This window comes from Struthio camelus, chromosome 3 (genome assembly GCF_040807025.1).
Source record: "Struthio camelus isolate bStrCam1 chromosome 3, bStrCam1.hap1, whole genome shotgun sequence".
NCBI classification, from domain to species: Eukaryota; Metazoa; Chordata; class Aves; order Struthioniformes; family Struthionidae; genus Struthio; species Struthio camelus.
In genome coordinates this window covers 49,828,113-49,851,230 of record NC_090944.1, presented here as the reverse complement: position 1 = coordinate 49,851,230, position 23,118 = coordinate 49,828,113, and the positions used below count along the sequence as shown (strand labels likewise).

At 36.3% G+C, this 23,118-nt stretch overlaps 1 protein-coding gene across 3 annotated transcripts in view; it reads left to right on the top strand.

Moving 5' to 3' along the window:
* RNGTT (RNA guanylyltransferase and 5'-phosphatase) overlaps window positions 1-23,118 on the top strand; it is a 193,478-nt gene that overhangs the window by 38,622 nt on the left and 131,738 nt on the right. For all 3 annotated transcript variants that reach the window (XR_011140132.1, XM_068937747.1, XM_068937749.1), the window contains exon 9: window positions 15,861-15,996. Coding sequence is in view for 2 of the 3 variants with exons in the window: in XM_068937747.1 (XP_068793848.1) it covers window positions 15,861-15,996 (136 nt within the window). In the remaining variant the exon portion in view is untranslated. The remainder of the gene's footprint in view (window positions 1-15,860; window positions 15,997-23,118) is intronic.

The window sequence follows — 23,118 nt, the reverse complement described above, 5'->3', positions numbered from 1 at the left end:
TGTAGCAGATGTTTGTCCTAATGAGTGGAGCTGAATGTTCACACAAGGATTGTGTAGGTAAGGTAGTGAGACACGAATTTTGAAAAAAAGAGTATTGCCCCTAAGAATAGTAAAGCTTTAAAATGTCTGTAGAGTAATTCAAGCTAAAATCAAACAAGACTATATTTTATAATGTTAAAATGTGACCTGAACGAAATGCTATTAATAGCTTTAATAGCTTTCCTAAATTTGTATGAGTACCTTTTTGTTTTTTGCATCTGTACACATGCAATTTTAATTAAAAAACCCCCACAATCTTCATACTATAGCTGTTCAATTATGGCCAGGCAGCTATTTAAAAAAATGTAGAACAGGTTGTGCTTGTCAAAGGCCGTTGTATTTAAAAAAAACGTTCGTATGAATTTAATGGTTTACAAAAATCTAAATGCAAACAAGTAGGTACAGAATGTAAAGCACCTCTTTGAGAATTGTTGTTAATTGCCTAAAATGCCTTTGTAACAAAATATTTGGGAATATCTCTGGCAATAATTTTTACACGATTAGCACACTCCGTTATAGAAAAGTCTGTTGCCTAAATAATTTTGGTTTTGTCAGTACAATCGTACAAAATAAAAACAGCAAAACTACACTTAACTATGTGATAAAAATGGTCAAAATTTTTGAATCATTTATTAAATAAATCTCATGATTCCTACACACATAAGTTACTCAAATTATCAAACTAATGATAGCTTCCTAGGTTTCACAAGTTTAATTTTTTGTATAAATTGAAGAAAATTCCTATTTTTATGAAGAACTTTTGTCATTGGAAGTTACAGGCTCTCCAAAAACATATCTGTGACAATTACTTGAAGGATGTCTACTTGGTATGTTTTATGATAATTTTTCATGTTTATTGTTTAAAAAGTAGCAAATACAGAGCTTTAAGGTTTTCCTTGAATTTGAATGGAACAATATGTACTTTTTTCCCATCTTATGACCCTGTAGATGATGAGATGACGTTTACATGCGCAACTGAGAAATTGCAGATCCTTACTATGAAAAGGATCCAAAGGTCTCTTGTGAGGAGAGTAACTTGTGAAAATACACGAGCATCGCTAAAGAACAACTCTACAAGAAAGGGGGGAAAACTGACAAAAAGGTTTGCTGTTTTAGGAATCAAGAGATAAAAAAGGTAACCTAAAATAAGGTGGCAAGGAAGAAAAATGGTAGCGAGTCTGCAAAGGATTAAAGGAGAGAGTGAAGTGTGTTCGTGAAAAACTGTCATCCCTGAGAGAGAGGGGAAGGTTAGAGAAAGTTGGGATAATAGCTAGAATAAAGGAGGATAGAGAAGATTGGAGAGTAGTACTCATGCAATTAAAATTCCTAAATCTGTGCAGTTGAGAACTCTTTACTAAGAGCAAGAGGCAGGTTTGTCATGAAAGCAGATCTAGAGAACAGAAAGATTGTCTCCTGGGAGCAAAGGTATTACTCTGGAGTTGAGCTTGAAGGAGACTCTGTTGGGAATGAGAAAGAAGCCGTAAGTTAATCTTCAGAGTGGTGCAAATGACATGATCGCATTCTTGTGGACATGAAAGTTTATGCCAGGGAACGGAAAATGTTTGGGGTGGAGGCTTACACAGTTGCTAGTGGATCCTTTCCTGTTTTAGAGAAGGAGGACAAAGATGTAGGGCTTTGAGATTTGACACGTGGCTTTGGACGTGGTGCTCTAACAAGAAAGTTTTGGGGCCACTTGTCTGTGAAAAGCGTTTATCAGCAAACAGCTTTTCTCAGGTAAGAATTTCACCTTTCTGGAGGTCTCATTTCTGGACTTAGATGGATAGTGTATTAGCGAATTATGTATTGCATTTTGGATGTATAACCCTGAGCATGACTACACAACAAGACATGTTGCCTGTTTTGGTGTCAGGAAGGAACACTTGCCCCTAATAATATGATGGAGTGAAGACTCCACACTAGGCTCATCTGGGCACTTTCAACCTTTAAACCACACCTTCCCTTCCTTTGTCTTTGTCCTTCTCCCTCTCCCTACTTCCCATCTTAAAAAATATGCTTTAAACATTTACCAACTTTTTGCACCATCAAGTGGTAATGCTGTGTATCTCTTCCTCTTTTGCGGCACGTTATTATGGTCTGAAATTTTAAAGGACAAATGTTCAGGGGGTTGGGTTTGAACATGTATTGAATAGACTTTTCAGAAACAATTGTGTTTATTATAGGAGTGACAGGTTTTTTGAACAACTGGACTTTAACTCAAGTGGTTGGATTCCAAGCTGAACAAGCTTTATTCAAAGCACATGCTTATGTAACTGAGTGATGTGCAAAGCCTCAATTGCTGAGTGCTAATTATATACTTTGTTCGAGTGTATGTAGGACAGTTGCTGTTCAAACACTCATTATTTTCACTGACTATCTCAAAGTAGTAGTTATAAGGGTTTTTCTGTTATTCCTATGAAACTGTCAAAATAGGATGGCGTTTAAAGAGAAGACGTGAAACAGAAACCTTAGTAAAAAGGGTAAAGTAAGTGTTGCAGTTTCCTTATTCCTAAATCTGCACTACCTTGTTGTATCTTACCGTTTTAGATCTTCAGGAAGTACTTTTTGTTTACATGGTGTAGTCCCTAGTATGGTCTTCACTTTGGAATATTAGTCAGTGTTGTTCAAGGGGAAACAAACTTGCACATTTTTAAACTAGTGCAGTAGTTCTGCTTCCACAGTTGGAGGAATCTTGGTTTAGGATGAGTCTGGAATCCACAGAGGATTTATTTTGCTGAGTTTATTTTAAAGAATGTATTTAATTGGAGGTAGCATATGTTCTGCCTGCAAAAATGAAATTGTGGAATTTATTGAAATAGTTGTAATAAAGCTTTTTTATCCCTCCAATCTAGCGTAAAAGCTATAAATAGCTTTCATAGGCTATAATAATCAGTTGTGGAGCACCTGCAGTTTAGCTCTGAGGTGTGAGATGATGATGATATAATATTAAGCTTCTGCTAAAGTATGTAGAGGTCACATATGTCACTTCTAAAGTTAAGAATAGTTTAACTTTTTACTAGGTTCTGAATTATAAAGTGATGGGTTTTTTCTTTCCCTTTCAAAACTTGCACCTACTTAAGTTATACTTTTTGAGAAGAGAAAACTATATAAACTCCCTTTTCTTATGATTGCTGAAAAGAGCAGTTCATAGATGTTACAGCACTCTAAAATCACTTTTCATTTTCTGAAAAAGCAGATACCTGAATCATAGTTTTATATAGTGTATTTGGGAAGGCAGAGAAGAGAAGATGGGAGGGAGAAGGAGGCAAGATGTATTTTGCGAGTAGAAAGGTGCTTTTTTTTTTCGTACCTGAGGTATGTGAGTTTTCACTCTGCATCTTAATAGTTGCCCCTTATGTGCTGGGCAATAACCTTATTATGGTCACAAGATTCGTTTGAGATCAGCCTGTTTCCTAGAGTGGTAGAAACCATGAATATTGCATCCTTACTTGAGTTTTGATTTCAGAGTGGGTAAAAAAACCAAAAAAACCTTTTATAATTTGAGGTAAGATTGAGGGCAGTTTCAGCATACTGAGTTTGCCCCCTCTCTCTCAAGGTAAAGAAGCTCCAGCCCAAGGTTGTCTTCATCATCCCTACCTGATAGGACATGTTGTCTTTTTCTGCCCTCTTATGTGCTCTACCGGAAATGAAAGCATACCTAGACTTTCTGGTGGTCTTGCAGCGGAAGAAAGTTGTCAGTGTTTTTGGGTAGTCAGACTCATGGGAGTAACCAGATCACTCATTGGTTTTGTTTGTTGACTATATTAATTAGGAACCAGGAAAAGTCTTTTTTAATTGAAGGACTGTAGATCAAATGAGGCAGCACCGAGTGTCATAAGGTGAAAGACTGATGTCTGTAACTACTGTATGTAATTACTATTCATCCTAAGAAGTTCCCACAAAGAAGAACTGCGCTTTAAAATGTATGTATATTATAGGCTGGGGTACTAGTTTCACAGCTGTTGTACTAGGTAATGCTTCTGCAGTTGTTTTTTACCTTAATGCTGCATTTGGGTCGGTCTGTCTTTCTTTCTTTCAATTAACGTAAAGAAATGAATAAATAGGTGTGACAGGATATATCATCCCCCATTTAAATTCACATCTACTTGAATGGCCAAAAAAGGCGTATTTTTACTCTGAATAGTTTGTGGTTTTTCATTTGTTTGTGCCTACAACAGAGCCAAGACTCTGGTGGTTACAATGAAATGAAATGATAGAAGAAAGTTGTTGGTTTGGTGTCCCTTTCCTTGGTGGTTAAGAAGTACTGTTGGTATGATAGCATACCATAGAAGAGGATGTGTTTTTGTATTTGTGAAATACCAGGCTTGATGCTTCGTGATTCTGAAGGATAAGTTGAGCCTTTTGAAAAGTACTACTTAACTAATTATTCATATAAAATTGTTTGAATATTTGGACAGACTGTCTGCTAAGCAAGCTCTTTTGATTACTTATAAAGATTTAATGTATTAAAATGCTGATTAAGTAGCTTGTGTTATGAATACTAATCTTAGAGTATTCAACTCTAGTCCTAAAATGTTCTAATTAAATCAAGATAAATGGTATGCCCATGTGCGTACCTGATGTTCAAGCTATGTGCATCAATGATTACTTTTTCCCCCCCACCCTTCTTCCTTTCTCATAGACCATTTTTGAGAGTGGAACGTTGTGTCCTGTGCTGCTGGTCCTCTTGGGGAGGAGGACTATGGGCACATTCATGAAGTGTAACTTATTAAGCTTATTCAGAGAAGAATGAAATTCAGTCTGTAAAGTAGAACTACATAAATACTTAGGGCAGCACTTTTCACTTGCAGCTGCTCTTCCAACCTGTAAGCACAAGTGAGAGTTGTACTCTTTTCTGGCTTGTGCCATGTATGTAGACTGAATAGATCTAGCATACGTTCTGGCATGGATCAGTTCAAAGTTAAGGGTACCTGCTTTTTCAGTGTTGTGATGCTCCTTTTCTTGACTATTACATTATGGACCTTTGTGACACACTTCATGATTCTTTTGTTTGGGGAAGGAACTACTTGCTGTCCAGAAGATAAATTCACTTATGCTATTGGTATACCTCTGTATAGCTGCTGCTTTGTGTTTTTGAGCCCTTTGCTTGAGGCATGAATTTCTCTCTAAATCTACAAGATATTTTCAGACTAAAATTTGTGGAGGAGGGATGTAGTCAAACAAAGTTCAAGAAATCTTGAAGCTGAATATTTGCAGTAAATGTTAAAATTTATTTTTGGTAAGAGAATTCAGTAGTTCATTCCAGCTTGAGATACAAGATTAATAGAACATATGATTAGCTTTTCAAAGAAGTAATCAGAACATTTACATTGAGTAAGAATTGAGAGGGTAATTTTAGAAGACTTAAGTAAATTTTTTTTGTGTGCGGTTGTTTTCCCATAGGGTTTGTCCTTGGAATACAAAAATCTGCTTTAATATGTAGCTGGCCACTTAGCATCATTAAAATTTTGGTAACACAAAGTTGAATCTATTAAAATCTGATAGTATACAAATTATATATCTGGGTCACATCTTGTCTAGTTAGTTAGCTACCCTTCCTTTGTTTTGAACATCAGATTCTTTATAATGAACTCTAAGAAGGCTCCAGTATATATTAGTTGTAGGTTAATGTACTGTTTGTTGTAGGTCAGATCATGAATAACAAGATGGCTTTAATTTTAACCCATAAGGCTTAATAGCCTTTAAGAAAGAAAGAAACAAACAAAAAAACCTGCAGCACACTAACTTAATTAAAACCCTGGAGGGCTGTCAAGAAAAACACTGTAACTGGATAGTCTTTTTTAACCTTGCTAAATTCTTGTTTTTACCAATTCTATTGCAGCACTGCACAGTCTAATAATAAATTATATAGAAAATATAGTTGCACATTGGTTTTGAATTTGCCATCTGTTAAATTAATTAGATGCATCTTTAGTCTTGATTTATAAAACAGGAAAAACAGAAGTTTGGACTCAGTCTAAACTATGTTACTTTATTGAGAGAAGCAATACCAGTTTCTACACTAGCTATGCATGAGTTTTGTCATGCTCTATCACTTTACCGTTATCTCTGATTCTAAACTTGAAGGGATTCTCTGTGAATGTGCCGTGCACATAGTATCCCACGTGAGAGTATGCCAGTAAGTGGTATAGTGATGCAATATTGTTTCGATAATTTGCACAATCCTATTAGTTATGTGACCTAATGACTTGTTTGCTTTTTTTTTTTTTTTTTTGATTGCAGCTGCACTTAATGCTCTCACTGATGCCTGTAAAGTAGCTGCTATATCGGCTTTCTCAGCCAGCAGAGCTAAGTTAGAAAGTAGTAAGGGATGTGCATGTGTGTGGTGTTACATACCTTTTCTTGCCTGTGCCTTGATACTTTTTAGATATTGAAACTTTCAGTGTTCATTGTTGTAGCTTCGGGCTTTCTGAAGATTTTTGTAATATATGTTGTCATCTGCTTTGCCTTTTATGACTTTTAGGGTAGTGATAGTTACAAAAAAAAAATCTTTGGACCTTGAGCTGTCAAGGGAAGCAAATGAAAAGGGAAACCCTGTCAGAGTTGGTGAAAGGAGAGTGGAGGCAGGCAAGAATAAGAAAAAGAATATGATATTGAGTGACACAGCGGTGTAGGATGAATAGTGATGAGTATTAAAGATAATGAAGACTGATCACCTGCATAAGCTGTGGGATGTCCTTTATCCCATAGTGGTAACTTATAAAAGGTGTATGTATGCAGGGAATACCACCTTAAAGAGTACTGTGGAAAGGAAGTTCTAAGGTATTAAATATGCAGATGGAATTGATGAATGGTATGATATTGAAAATAAGCATAGCCCTTTCATTGTGATATAGGATGTGATTGGTGTTTTCAGAGCAGGCTAAATTCCAAGGGCTTGCTTTTTTTTCTTTTTTCTTTTTTTTTTTCAGAATTTGGATGACCATATCAAATATGTAGTTCTACAAGTGTTTATATGCAACTGTATTTCATGCTATTTGATGTATTATTTGCTTGTACAAATGAAAATAGGTGTGTATACCTTTGAAAATGATATTTGTGATATAGCTCTTAGTAAACTATTAAAAATGTATTGTTTTTCTTTTGTTTACACACTGAAAATAGTTTTACTGATTTTCACATCATTTCCCACATTAGTGTCCCTATATCCAGGTTTTGTAATCCTTCAGGAGACATAGTTTGAAGCGGTGACCATTGCCAGCAGCAATTAATATAGGAGAAGAAAGCAAGCTGAGCCTTCCCCGTTTATCAGGACTTTAGGGTGTATTGCTCCATCTGCCACAGGCCAACTTCACGCTCATCTAATTTAAACTGTTATTCTAGACCCAGCACAATCTGGATTTGGGCCAGGACATGGAAGTGAATCTGCTTTAGTGACAGTGATAGATGCTCTCCTGGTGTCAGTGGATAGAGGGCAAAGAGTGATTAATTTTCTTTCTCGAGGGCCTTTCCACAGCATTTGGTGCTTCTGGCTGGAAGCTGGTGTTGTTTTATCTAAAACGAGTGTCAGGGTCCAAAGTGAAGTGGTAAAGTGACTTCAGCCTGCCCGGGGGGATGGATCTAAGGAGTGGCAACATGTTTATGATTTTGAAGGAAACTGAGAAGTTAAAACTGATATCTACTACAAGATGTCATTGTTGCCTCCGCATGAGCAAATGTATTAGTGATACTAATTGCTATTCTGAAATAGGTAATGCTTATTTGTGTAGGATGGCAGAGCTTTCGGAAAACTGAATTCTAGCCTGTGTAATGGACTGCCATGGGAATGAAGAACTGTCATGTATTTTGCACTTAGAGTTAATGATGGAATTCCTTACCTTTTACTGTCTTTTAATGTGATGATATAGTCACAAGTGCAACAACAATGGTATCCTGTTGAAATAATAAGTCTTCTTTCATAGATCCTGTCTAATGAAATAATGTAGGACAAAGAGAGCTTCTGAATTTTTAAGCCTCCTTTAAAAATTATTTCCAATCCAATGACTATTTGTAGATTTCAATTGTAGATTGAACTCAAACTCGAAGATGAGTCCTCAAACTTTGAGGAGGCTGTACTGTATTTTTTTTATTACACCTAAAGTTATAAAACCCTTTTAAAGTACAAAATAAGCAGATGTAATCTGATTGGTAGAGTAGTTGCTGGGATTGTGAATGAGGAAAGTAAGTTAAACGTAGGTAAATGCACGTCAGAAGGTGAAGTCAGTGGCAAAACTTCTGTGAATTTGTAGGAGACCAGTTTCACCATAAATATTTTTGGCAATTGTCATGCAGACTGTTAGGCACTGTGCTGAGGAGTATTTTCGAAACCAGCTTTATCAGTGGTGGTGAGCTGGGAAAGAGGAGTGAGGCAGCGTGCTCTAGGGAGGGTGCAGGACCGCGTTTGGAGTTTGGGAGACACGGTTGCTGGCTGGCTGAATGACTTTAGGTTGGGGGAGATGTAAATCATTTGCCTGATTTTGCCTTAAATGATACTTCTCTGAAATTCTCTTTAACATTTAATGATGAGAAATACTAAGCATCCGTAGAAGGGAGGAACCTGAGTTTTTAATTTATCGTTTTCATTGTAGCCTGAGTCAGCCTTGGGATTGTAAAAACAAACAAAAAACTAAAAATCGAATTTTAATAAAATAATTCTTCTAACATGTATGTTTTGTGCCCAACTGTTATGGAGTGTGTGAACAATTATAGGATACATGAGGAAGCAAACAAACTTGGGCCTCTGATTGAGTTACCTTTACTTAGGCATTCTAAAAATAAATAATTTCTGAGGAGGATATAGAAATTTTTCAAGATGGTGTTTGGTTGGTGAAATTTTTTTAAAGTTTCAAGATGAAGGTAATAAATATTCTGGTGAATGATTTGGTGATCTGTTTGTCTAATGCCAAGAGTTGTAACTTTTTCTTAATGAAACTTTCGTCCTATTTCCTGAATTATCTTGTTAATACTAATATTCCATTAGAATTAGTAATGAACCTTGCCGCAGGACCCGAAGTGAAGGAAAAGTAGCTTCTAATGAAACTGTAGGTTACACCATTTCTATAACTGTGGATGTTTTATCTGCTTGTGAGATTAATCTGTGTGGGCAGTGTAGCCCTTTCTTCTCTAAGTGCTGGTCAGAACTTTTGTTGTGATGAGTATCAGGTGGCTGTAATGGCCAGGCTGGCGGTTTGGAGAGCTGATGTTTGTCATTCAAGGGCGATTCTCCAGCTTTATGTAAACGTGCAGTTTTGTTATTAGTCTTTTATTGCTGCTCCGTTCTTGCTCTTTTATTCGCTTGTCTTGTTTTAAATTCAGATTGTGCTCTCTGATGCAGGGACCATGTCATCCTGTGTACTTACAGGGAATCTAAGGGAATCTAATACAATGGGGCTCCCGAGATACTAATTGGAGCTTTTGGGTGCTTGCACAGTAGAGCTAATTAGTAATAAACGTACAGTTGTAATAGCATGTAGAGTTCACAGTGTGCAGTACAAAGCATGACAGTTAAGCTCCTATATGCTGTTTCAGTTCCTGCTGAATTTATATGAGAAATTGCTGTTCCTTTTTTGCGTATGTGGTGTTGTCCACAAAAGCTCGCTCCCTGTTCTGGTGTAAGCGCTTATGCTGCTAAGTCTTATTAACTTCTTCAAATATATCTTGTCAGGGTACGTCCAGATAATATTCAGAAATATCAGCAGTCTGCAAAATTACTCTGAGAAAGTCTAAAATTTGGTCTGGAGAAAACTTGAAGCCTGACATCAAGCATTTGAACTTACGTTTTTGACTTAAAAAAAAAGAACTGATAAATTAAAAAATTCAGTTTAACCAAAACCTTGACATGTTTGCACAGCTCTTACGATTCTTGTGCATTTTCAGTTATCACCTGCTTATGGAACGCTGCCCGGAGTTTCCTGACCATCCTTGACCAAATTTATTTTATTTTATGTTGGTAATAGTTCATATTCTGATTCTGACAAATTCTGTTGCTTGGATAACTTTCAGAATTTTTATATAAAGAATGAATATTTTATTTGAATTTAATTTTGCCACGCTTTTCTTAAAATCCTGCTTTTTGTAATCACAGTGAGACTAAACTTGATATTTTAAAAACATAACTTTTAATCCCAAAGAAATAAAACTTTTTAGGTAGCCTTTTAAATTTCTTGTAACTTTTAATGGCGGTCTCATGAAATATCTAGCTTTGACTTGGTTGTAGTTGAATAAAGAGATTTTGTTTACTTATGGGTGAGGCAGGTAACTGTAGGTGATTTGCTGATAAATATTCCCATATTTGACACCTGTAAGATTATTTTATGAATTGCATCATGTTTTTTTCCAGCTGCTATACTTTGATTAAAAAAAAAAAAATTCATAGGTGTTGTGGCACTCGCTAATAAGGAACCAAGAAAACTTGTGGCATGCCTTGGTTTAGATGGCTGAAAAGTGAAATACAGCTATGAATGAGTACTTGGAGAAACAGGCATTGCTTATATGCTATGAAGGAAGGACTTGTGGTGACTGGGTCCCTGTCTCAAAATTTTTCAACCTAAATAAGGATGCTTCAATGTATTGCATGCATGTGTGGACCAAATAAATAAATACTGTTGGTTTAAAAAAATAAAATAAATAAAATAAAAATGCTCATGGTCTTGAGCATGCTAAACATGTATCGTATGTCTTGAAGAGCATGACTCCGTAGATTAGACTTGGAATAGTCCTTGTCTTAGTGTTCCCTAGTGGCTTGTTGAAGAAATTAAACTCACTTCCCAGCCACTGAATCTGTTACAGCTTTTAGCCAATGGAATAGGTCACTTGTATGAGTTTGTAGTATTTGAAATCCAAGCAGGCAAACTGGAGACACAAGAGAGACTTAATGAGGAAGTGGATGAGGTCGTGGCTTGTTTTCTCTGATTAGGATTTTGTATTTAAGTTCAAATGATTACTTTTAGCCTCACTATAAGTTACCTAAAATGTGGAAAGTTCCTAAAACCACGCGTATATTTTAAATCTACCTTTTCACTTGGCAGCTTTGCTGCTTGTTTTACTGTGTTGCCTAGCAGGAGAACGAGTGAGCTGTAACAAGCCATTCTGAATTACTGAATTATAATAGTGGCATTTAAAAACTAGGCTGTATTCTTGACCTTGAGGGATAATTGAAAGCAATCTTCAGATGATATTTCTGGGGAAAATGACTCGCCCCCTTCCATACGCTCTGTGTGTGCTAGTACTATTTAAAAGCTTGAAATTATTGCATAGAAAGTTGATGTTTGAGTTTGTTTCCACACGTTACCAAACATTTGTTATAACAAAGTAATATGTGGAAATACACTCAAACATCCAGACACATATGACTACTCTCAGCAGTAACATTTATTTAAGCAAAGCACCGTGGTGCTTTTCCCTGTGAGTGCGAAGATGGAACAAGGTGTTAGCAGCAAGAAATCATGATCAGAAAAATCTTTTTAATTTTTTATTTTTGCTGATTATTTTCCTAAGGAAAGGCTAATACTTTCTGGTAGTAACCATTGAGATATATGTGATGTATCTAATTATAGCTCTTATGCTAAATTTTATGCATTTGGTTAGCCACTATATAGATTTTAATGAGTTTAAAAATTTTTAAAGCTTTTAAGCTTTTTGAGATTTGGTTTCCATTATACAGAGCAGTTCTCTGTATATGGATTAGGAATTCAGGGCTAATTTTTCCCTTTCGCTGGGCTGGGATAAAGTATATGTGCAATTAATCATCTGTACCTTTACGCAGGTAGCACAACTTTCCCTCAGAACTACCAGCTGATTTGCCAGCATTGCTAGTTCGCACTGATTCTTTGAAATAACTTGCATTTTTCTGTTTTGAGAAAGCTTTGATAATTGAAATGAATATGTAATAGTGATTTAAATATAGCACAGTGTAGAGAGAGAATGAAACTTCAAGGACTCTTTATATAGTCCTTGTTCTAAACCGAAATACGAGTTGAATATGCTTAGCTCTTTTCAGTAAAAAGAAATTCAAAGAAGGAATATATATGATTATTGTAAGATGGACTGGAAGAAGTGTTTTCAAAAGGTAGCTATGGGAGACAATTTAAAGATAGACTTCAGTGTGTAAGTATGTAATATGGAGCTGTTTTATGTCAAGGTGATGGCTTAGATAACGTAAAAGGTTTCTTCCATCTGCCTAATTGGTTTTGAGTTCTAGTTTGCAGTAAGTAAAACATGTATGTGGTGCGTATATCTGTGTTTCCTTGCTATGCCTGAATATATTAAATCTTTAATTTAAAATAGTTTATCAGATCTCGGGGAGGGGGGAAAGGGGAGTCCAGTTTTTCAGTTAAAAAGCAAAACAAAACAAAAAACCTCTTTCAGAACAAGCACATCTGGGCCTGTTTCCTGTCTTACTCATGCAGATATCTGGTGCAGCTTCTAAGTTAGGCAAATATTTTGTCATGAGACTGATGACAAATGGGTCTACTTTAGGCTAATTTGTTGTCATGAGATCCAGATCCCCCCACCCAAGGAAGCACATGCTCCTTCTTGCTCTCTCTTTGGTTGTGAGTCCTGGTGAACTCTAATTGGAAATCTTTTGCATGCAATTCATAAAATGTGATGTTGTTCCTGCTGTTCAGGATTTACAGTGCAAAGAATAGTAGTTTAAAAGGAGAAACAGATAACTGGACAGAGAAGAGATGCAACATGAGCACAGTGATTGGAAAGAGAAGGAGTCTTAGCAGTGTTGTTGAGCTATCCAGCTATCAATTTTTAAGTATGTTTCTGTAACTTTTTTTCCTGAGTGAACAATCTGGAGAAAGTGTTGTTGTTAGTGTTACTTTTGATGTTTGAGCAACAGATTTTGATGAAGCCTTCCATATGTCATGAGAACCTGTGGATACTCCAGGTGGCCGAAAACAGAGCTTTTAGCAACTTAGTTTTTTTCAAAGCAGTTATAAAATCTTATTTTGTATCGTATTTCTAATCATGATACAAATATTGTTTTGGTAGCTGCAAGTTCTTTTGACACATTAGAACTTGTTTCTGAAGCTGTTTCGTATGGAAGGCAAATTACAATGAAAACATGCACTGTGAAACATAATGAATGTGGGACTGCAGAGGTAGCCAGTTAAGCTTTATTTAAAACAATGCATTAATGCATGTAATTTTCCCCCTCGTTTATGCATCTGTCCTTTCCTCCCCATGGTTTCTTTAATTTTTAAGAAAAAATGCAACATGCTTTTTGTAATCAGTTTTAGGTTTGTGTAAATTTGCCTGGTTTGAAGAATTAATTTTTTCTGCAGTTTCCCACCTCCCAATGAATGGTGTCAAGTCACGTAGTTGAACATGTCTAATGAATTATTTTTTTATAAAGCATCTCATGTGCAGTCTTCCTGATATTGCATTGGTATACTCTCTGCTTTTTTCCTTCTGAAGACTTTAGTTATTTTTAATGGGGTCCAATAGATCTCCTGTTCACTTTCCACTCCTATACATCGTGTTTCTTTTTGTGTAACTGATATGTTACATCTTTAAGTACTCGTGAGTGGGGAAACATTAGTGAAGCTGATCTATAGTGGATTATTATTGTAGTCATAATATTGAAAGAAAGTATTTATTTAAGCTGCATGGGTAGTGTTGTGCTCCTGTGATCAGATTTACTGATTGGTAAATTCAGAAAACTGACTGGTAAGTCACATTTACTGAGCGGTAAGATCTCTGCGTAAGACAGCTGAGCTGCCTTCGTGGACCATGCACCTGAAGGGTTTCTGGGGGATGCTTGCTGTTTTGTTTGGACAGCAGCGATTCTGTCAGCATTACTTGTGAGAGCAACGGTGAATTTTAGAAAAGACTACTGGAAACTTGTTATTTCTGCAAAACCAGGACTTCTCAGGGAGAAATGGATGAAGTATAAAGGGTATGGTTTCTGCTTTTACAAATGTGGTAAGTATTGTTTTTGTTTTGTTTTGAATGAATCTTCAAAATGTGCCTGGTGTGATCTTTTAATTAGGTGTTTCCCTGTTCTGTGCTGTCAAAGGAAACTGTACTGCAATCCAAAGGGGTTCGTTGCTCTGGGAAGGTTTACGCACCTTCTCTTTTTATGTCAGAGACTACTGGAGAACATTGACTGTTGTGAACTTTTAGAACCACTGTAGTTATCTCGACAGTTGCTGGTGCTCCTGTTTTCATCTTTTCTGGTTTTCTTCTTTTTCTGGTGATCTTGACTTGAGTCAGTAGAACCTCTGTTGCCATCTTTGTGCTTGTAGCATGTCTGCCTGCGGCGAAAGAAACTTCGACTTAAACTAATGCTCTCAGTTTTGGTGTAGGCCAAAAACATGGTTAGTTATGGCACGATCAGGCATAAATTCAGTTATAGCAGCTCAGCTGGCAGGTGGTAATTCGTTATACTGACATAACTCAGTTTTGACTGAGCCCAAACTTGGACTTCCTTTCAAGTCTTCATGTCAAGTTACTCTCTTGTAGACTTTTTTTTCTACCACTTTTAAGCCAGGATCTTTTCTGTCTGTGGTCTTAAAGGCCCTTTCAGGCTGCCATTGGATCGCATTTTGATAACATTCATAATCCGTATGAATTTCATAACGTAACATAGAGCATATTGATAGCGTTTGATAATATTCTTCTCACTGATTTTACCAAGTGCAGCCAAGCCTTGTCGTTATCCCTTTAGTGGTTCTGAAAAGGCCCTTTTCTGGTCTTTTTCCCTTTGCCAACCTTCGGAGTCCCTCAGCAGTTTCTATCTTATTTTACTGTATCAGATTCAGGCTGCTGTGTTTAGTTCCAGGGCTGCTTATCGTTCACTGCCAGGACGTTGACTCTTGCATCTGGCCCTTGCTGTTAGTTTCCACCAAAATGTCTTAGGTTTTTATGAGAAGAACTTTTTTGCTCAGCTACTTTACTGTCCTTCCTGAAACTCATTTTAATACTTATTGCAAAAATGAAAGAAACTTTACAAAGGTACCTCATGTATATTATACATGTCATGATGATTAGTGTGTCTTGTTTTTTTTTTAAGTTTTGTCTTTCTGCTTGTTCACTGGGTTTTGTTGAGTACAGCATGTGAATTCTATAGGGCTAAAACAGTCTTTTGTGGGTTTAGCACAGATATGTCAAAATTCATAACCGGGGCTCACAAATGCTGTAATAACATAAACAAATTGCATGTATTTTGAAAATTTAGATGTTAGCAATTGAGCTAAGCTTAAAAGTTGCTTGTAGCAAGCTATGGGGTTTTGTGTTTTTTTTTTTTTTAAATATGTACTGAGAGAGGCATTTTCCTTAGTTAAATATGTTAATGTTTTAGTGAAAGAGACTCCATAGCTAGCTGAGACTCTGCAGTACCGCAGTGTAAATAACCAGTGACAGTCAGGAAAAGGTTTTTCTTTTTGATGAAACTCTGCAGGTTTATACCAGGTAAAGTTCTGATCCGCTTAATAAAGAAAAAGCAGAAATAAAAGATCTTTTGAGCTGAATCAAACTGAATTAGCTTCATGTGTTTTTTTTTTAGTGTTGAAACCTGTGTTATTTTTGCAAGATTTTCAGGCACCATTGTATCTGTATGCACAGGCATCATTATATGTGTATTCCAAACTATTAGCCATGAAATATTTCATTAGTGATAATTGCACTGAATTAGATTCACTGTTGTTAAGAAGCAAAAGGTTTAAACTTCTAACTTCTCATGGTAAAAACTTGTTTTCTAATGCCTTTTTTTAATGACATCTCTCATGGCTACTTTTTTAACACTTTAATATAAATTAAAATAGAGGTTTAGAGGACCTACCTAGAAGTATAATATCTTAACGTTGTCTTTACAGGTACATGATGCTGATTGATGGCAAGAATGAAGTTTATATGATTGATAGAGATAATTCAATTTTTCATGTATCTAATCTGGAATTTCCATTTCGTAAAGATCTTCGCAGCCATCTAACAAACACTCTTCTGGATGGGGTAAGGAGCATAGTATTTAATACTTTTAATGTTTTTAGTGCTGTTTTCTCCAGTTCAGAAACTGGGCTAAGTTTTATGCCTGGATCAGTGAATCATGGAGTTTTAGGAGTAATATAGATTTGATCACTGGGTGCATGTGGGAATCACACTGTTCATAAGTCACTTCTTACATACAGAATAGCAATGACGACTGCTCTGGAGGCAGCTGCTTGCTTGTCTTTAAAGTAAAACAATGTATTGAGATGATCTTCTCTGACTATGAGAAGAGACTTGAAGAGAATCTAAAGACATAAGTGCAGAGCCTCATTTCTTGTTATAGTTTATACTGACTATGCTTACTATATCAAAATATATATTTCGTAAAATTTGATAAGGCTTTCATAGTCTTTTGATAAGCTTTTGTTAATGATTTTGCTTTGGTCGTCTTTATTTTAAGCTGATCTCTGTAAATTATTTGTAAAACAAGTTGTAAAATGGATGTATTCTTTGTTCAGTGGCTGCCCTGAGGCGTTTACTGTTACTTGCTAAGTTTTTTCAGAACAGTAGCCACAAGGATACTCTTCTTGATCTTTCTATTTTAGCTAAAGGGCTTTGTTAGCTCCTATGCTAAATATTTGTCAATGTAGGTGAATGTTGTTTGCTATTATGTTTCGTTAGTGCTGGAGTCTCTCTGCCTGGCTGTGTCACTCTTGGTGGAATGCCGAGTATCTGAGATGATCTTCCACATTGGTCTTCAGAAGTCCAATGCACCTTTCAGATATGGAAGATCATATTGTCATTCTCACTGCTGTTTTCTTTCCTTTCTGGGGCCTTTGTTGTCAGTATCCTTCTTAAAATGTCAATTCTTTGAATAATCTGCCCTACGGAACCTCTGAAGCATGTATAAATCAAATATGTGAGGAGAATTATTGCAAGGAAAAGGAAACCTTCTCAGAGACAGAGAAACATATAATAGAATAGTTTCCACCATTTTTACTTCACTGAAAGATTGAGAGCATAATGCAATAAATGAGATGTTCTCAGCCCAAAAGTGGTTGCACAAGCTGGCATATCTGATAGGAACTTCTTCAGCCAGGCAGATTTTTAATGACGTGCTTAAGAATGTTATTAAGGACATACATTAGGTTCCATACTGCTGAGATAAGACTGGTATTATTTTTTGTCTTTCTGCTGTTTCTAAGGCTCTAGGGACACTGGCAAACCATTATTTTTTTCCTCAAAACTGCAATATTATTTTGTTGAACCCATATAGGAACTATTCATCCCTAACCCAGGCAGTGCTTGTGGACGATAATTTGGCAAAGTCTCTGAAGCTGCTGTTGAGTCACTTGCTGAAATTGCCTGTAGTAAGAGTGACAGTGCTCAGCTCACCACTAGTCATACTACTGGGGAATGTGGATTTATGTTATTTTGCTTTGTGCTTTTTTTTTCTCTGTTTTTTTTCTCTCTTTTGTGAGGAAGGATCTAGAGTTTGTATTGAAAGAAGAAAATGTTGGCTTTGTGCTTACTATGGGGTGTTCCTGTAAGCTTGCAGTGAAGCATGAGAAAAATGTGAGCTTGTTCTTTTGAGAGATGTCTTGGAGATAGCAGTGAAATGATTTTAGTGCTGTCAGACAAAATTAACTGACCTTAAACCTACTGTTTTTCAGTGCATGGAAGAAAAAACGATGGAACAAAACCAGACTAAGTAGCATGATGCTAGCTGTTCCTGAAGGGGCTTCAGAAAGGGCTATGCTGAACAGCTAGATAACATATGCAGTGCTTCATTAGAATAGCATGCTGTGCCCGGACTGCAGAATTAAAAATAAAAAAAAAAATAGTCCTTAGCTGTGGACTACTACATCATATTTCAGGAGCAGCTAAACTCTAAACTCGTTGAAATGTCAGGTGCTTTGAGATGAAGTGAACAGGCTGTTAGCTTTAAACTGACATTGTTCCTTTAAAAGGAAAGTAGCACTTCAGAATTACTAGGATTCTTAAGTTGTGATGGGGTAACGGGATGAAGCAATTTAATGGAAATAGACAATGTCTGGAGTTCATGAAATAACACTGGTGATGTACAGGGTGTTTGGAGAGGGAAGGGAGACTAAAGTAAGTTTTGTATAGAGGGTGAAATAGAGGGGAGAGAACTTGAGAGTCATATTAACATTGGATGAAGGAGGTCTGTATGTGCAGGATCATCTTGCTAATAATGATCAGAGGTAATCACAGAATAAAGTGCGCTTTCTTTTAGAACCTGAGTCTGGGTAAGGTCTTAACTGTATCAGGAAGAAAACTACTGAACTTCTCCTTTATGAGAGGAAGATGGCATCGCCAGACAGCCACTGGAGGAGATAATGGAAAAACTGATAAGTTGGAGAAAGATTTCAGAAATGTTTTTGGTTCATGACACTTTTAAGAATATGAGAGGCGTACCGTGCCAGTACCTACTGTATGATTATGGCCATCAGCCAGTGGGGAATAAGCTGTAAAATAAATCCTGTCCTTTTGGTGCCTTTCTTTTAACGGCCGCCATGACCTGTGCAGAGCATTCCTACCCAGGATGGTGACCGAGAGTTTTATTAACAAAGAACACTTCAGGAGGCAAAAGTTGCACGGAAGTTACTAAGCTAGGGCGAAGTCTTTAGACTGAGCTTTGGCAAGTCTCCAAGAGAAACTGTAGGTTGCCTTCACCTTCATTGTCTCTCACCACATAATTGTAAAGGAGCAAATTGTTTGCTGTCAGGCTTTTGCAGCAGTCAGTATAAGGAAGTCTTTGGAAACGATGATTCAGATGGGTGTGTTTGAGGGAAGCTGCTTCTCTTCATGCACTTCAAAATGGATGATGTAGTAAGGCTGGCTAGTAGGTACAGAGTAGAGGACAGGATGCATATTTACTGATAAATGTGCGTAGATGTGGCAGTGGCTACTGGAATGCTCTGCTCTTGTGTTTTGTGAGGCCAGTAACTCCCAGATTTATAGTTTCCGAAGTCTCTTAAGAATAGATGAATTTAGAAAAACATAACCAGTTACTGATCATGTCAGATTCTCTCAGTTACCCAGGACATGAACTGTAACTTCATCTAATCTGTTGTTTTCTAAAAATTTGACTGTTACAGTGCATCACAGTATTTCACTTTATTGCCATAAGCTAGTCTTAATGTGGTCTTTTTCTGTTTTTTTTTTTTTTTTTTTTTTTTGTGAAGTGAAAAGGAAAAGAGAATGAAATTAAGAAATCTTGGTCGAGTGAAGTACTTTGAGATAAAACTAAAACTTTTCTATGGATAAAGATACGTTTTGTAATTCAGATTTCTAAATTAATTTAAGTGAGATGAATTAGTAAATTCCATCATCAACTTTTTTTCTATGTGTTCAGAAATTCCTGTCAACATGTTGGAGAACAGAATTTGCCTGTTGTTTGAAGCACCACAACAGCTCAACTTAGTAGTTGAATGTTTCCTTATGCTGGTGCCAAATGATTATTTCTATCACTGTTCCTTTAGTCTGGATGTATGTGTATGATTGCTTTCTTTTTTTAATCCATGGGAAGAAAAATTTAGCTTTTTTTGCATTAATGTATTTTGCTAACTAATGCTGAAGGGTTGTTAAAGTTAATTCTTTAATTACACGTTGAAGTAGTTCATACATATTACCCTTGAAGTAGCTCCTTCACTTTAAGAGAATGAAAGTGTAGAATGAGGTGACCCAAGTGGCACTGCTTAATATTAATCCTACAAAGTTTGGAGCTAATATTCATGCATTAGAAGGAAGAAAAGACAAAACAGGCCTATCCTGACTATCACTGCCATGCAGTGAAACAACTTTTTGTATTAAGAGTGTGAAAGAGTATGTACTCCCACCACCCCCAACCTTTACTTAAAATGACACATGTATAAAACTTTCATAAAGGCAGTTTCTATGAATTCAATGTTTTAGTAGAAAACTAGTTAGTTGTTTTCAGGAACTTTCTTCTCATTCTGTTTATCATTGGAACAATTGCTTAGAAAATGCAGAGGTGCCCATAGACTTGACATATTTTGTTCGTTTGATTTGCTGTTTAATATTTGTGTGAACAAGGACTTGTAAGTTTATTGTAAATATAAAAGCATCTAAGTATCTAAAAATGTTCTTTTTCAGCAAATGTGATAAACTAATCTTTGAGCCGCAAGGATGTTCCTTTCATCTCCCAAGTAAAACTGGTTGTTAGCCGTCTATGTTTGTGAGCAATACGTCTGGTGCTCAAAACTGCTCACGAGTGTGGCAGAAGGTCCAATAAAATTCATCTGTGTGAGGGTTTCCTTAGTAACTCCACACTACGAGAAAACAGATACGTTTCTGGTTTTCTCCAAGCAGTTAAGGCTGTCAAATTTTATTACTTTAAATTTAAAGACAGCAAAAGTGATATAGGCATATGTGTTGTTCTTGAGAGTTTATCACTCCCGGCTCTTGGAGTCTTTGCCTAGCCTAGTCTTCAAATGGAGGAGCTAACGGAAACTTGCAGCCACTCTGCCCTTAATGCCCTCCAGGTGGAGTACCTGACACACGTGGTCGGAGTTGGACATGGCTCTCTCATGGAGCTCTAATTTAGCGCTTACTGGGCACATGAGCACAGTGTGAGATCCGTGCTGGTGACAGCATCCTGAAGAACTGCAGTTACTGTAGGGTAAGAGCTCGTTGTGTGGAGGCTTTTCTTTCTTTCTTTCTTTCTTTCTTTCTTTTTAATCAGTATAGACCTCACTTATCTGTAAGTTCTGTTGGAAATGGCATAACTTACAACCTTGCAAGCCTGTAAAGACTGGCACTTTGTGCAATATAGATTAAAAAAAAAAGAGCTCTTTTCATTCTTGAAATACAGCAGCAGCTAAAATTATATTGAAAGTAAATGGGTAGAAGAAAGGCAAGGGACGGGAGGGGAAAGGAACAAAAAAAAGTGTGATTAGGTCTGATTTCATTCTCTGTCTCAACTAAAAATACATTCTGCAAGTTGCTGGTAAAATAAGGTCCTTTGATTTATGATTAAATTTTGGATTATTTTTTAAGTCCAAGCTGTTTGCTAGATACATGATTCAAGGAAAAAACTGAGCTGTCACTCCAGCATTGTTCTTTTGGCACTTGTCCATCCAGAAGCTCTTAGCACAGTTGCTGTTATAATATGCTCGAAGACTGTGTTCTGCAACACCAGAAGATTAAGAAATGGAGATTAACACTCGCACAGTTTTGTCAGTTTGCATCAAAGGAGCTGGCCACTGGACCTTGTTTTGCAAACCTGAAGATTAAGCTAAGACTCAAAGTAACGGCTAATGGACAGGTGGTAAAGATCCTGTTTCTTAGCAGTGGGAATTTTAAAACACACTATAGTGACTGTAAATCCACACAAGCTACGTAAATAGAAATGCATGGATGTGAGTGTATTTTGTTAGCATGGTGTTCTATTATGTTGCCAACTGAGTTTTTTGGGGTTAAAATTTTGTTTTAGTTATCTAACAATTGACTTAGATATAGTAGTATCAGGTTGTTTATCAAATCAGAATTACTGAGCCCAAATTTGATTAGTGTGTCAAATACTACATTTTTCCAGTAGTTTACGCTATGGACTTGCTTTTGAGATGTAATCCCCATGGTATTCTTCAGTTCACATAATTTCAAGGAAAATTTTGAAATCCGAATCCTAAGTGGTGGTGTATTAGAATATATGTTAATTATATTTCAAAAATTAGTTTTACTGCGTAATGCAAGTGAAACTTTAAAAGAATATGGTAGCTTTTTTTGTTTTCTTTTTACTTTACTCCTCATTTCTAATGGGAAAACACTCACCTGATTCATGTCAGGATTTTATATTTATTTTTAAATAGTGGTATCTTTACACGCTCTTCCAAGGTTAGGCATCATGTCATCTTCTGTTGTAGGGTGTACCAGTTCTGTGTCTTCTCACAGTTAATTGTAAAATTTAGTGTCGAAGAAGTTCTGCTGTTCCTTTGGTAGTCTGCCAGCATCTTTTTTTTTGGGGAAGTAGTGGAATGACATTTCATTACATCACATCTACATAGACTTTTTCTCAATGTTTTTTTGACAGGATCTATGATTAAATGATTTTTAAAGTTAAGAATAAGGTGGTGTAATATTTCCAAGGAGTATTTTTCACTCATTGAATTAAATTACATTGGCGGTCTTGTTTTGGTTCACTTTGTAGATGTAATGGATCCTAAGAGAGGTTAAAACGTTATAAATGTAAAAATTCTACTGGCCTAGCAAGAAACAAATTTGATTTAAGGTTCTCTTTTGGGTTAGTTGTTAAGCTCATAATCTTGTTTTCCTCATGTGATAGTGAATTATTTTTACTTTTTCCTTCTGTTTCATGTCACGTGTAAATTGGGCATTTTAATTTGTTATTAGCAGCAAAAAATCCTTAGCTGGCACAACTTTCCCCTTTTCCAGGAAAGGGGGACAGGGGGAGTTTGCTTGCATTTAGAGAAGGGACTATTTCAGAATTGTCTACGAAGATGTAACCGTTTTCAGTCATGACTAATTTCTATCAAACAAAATCATTTTTATTAGTTTATTAATAAACGATGTGGAATTCATATAATAGCAAGTCTGAGTTACAGATGTAAGCATCAGCATGTCAGATGTATATGTATTTGTTTGTAACATAATTTCAGGAAACACTTTTGTGTTTGTATGTTGACAGTTAATAGACTCTCTCCTTGCAGACATATTTTCAAGATTACCAGTGTATATTGAAATTTAAATAATTTCATGTGATATAGCTATTGTGTGTGTTATTTCCATTTCAAGGAGTCCCACTGCTTAGTCACAATGCAGCATTCAAGCAAGTTGCAGTTGTTACTGTTGCTTAGAACACGTTGAAAGACAAAATCTGAACGTAGAAAATGAACATTGATGCTTGTTCTTTACTTCCTTGCTGTTCTACTTGCTTGTTATTGTGGAGATTTCCAAAAGTCATTACTCAACTGATCACAGTTTTTACTGAGATTTTTTTAAAAAATATTATTCACTCAGGAAAGGTAACAATTTTGAAAGCTGGGCGAAAACTGATGTATAAATGTTGCGGATCAGAATGTGGATTCTCAGTACAGCTTTCTGGATTTTAATTGACTGCTTCATGAGAAGCATTTAATATAC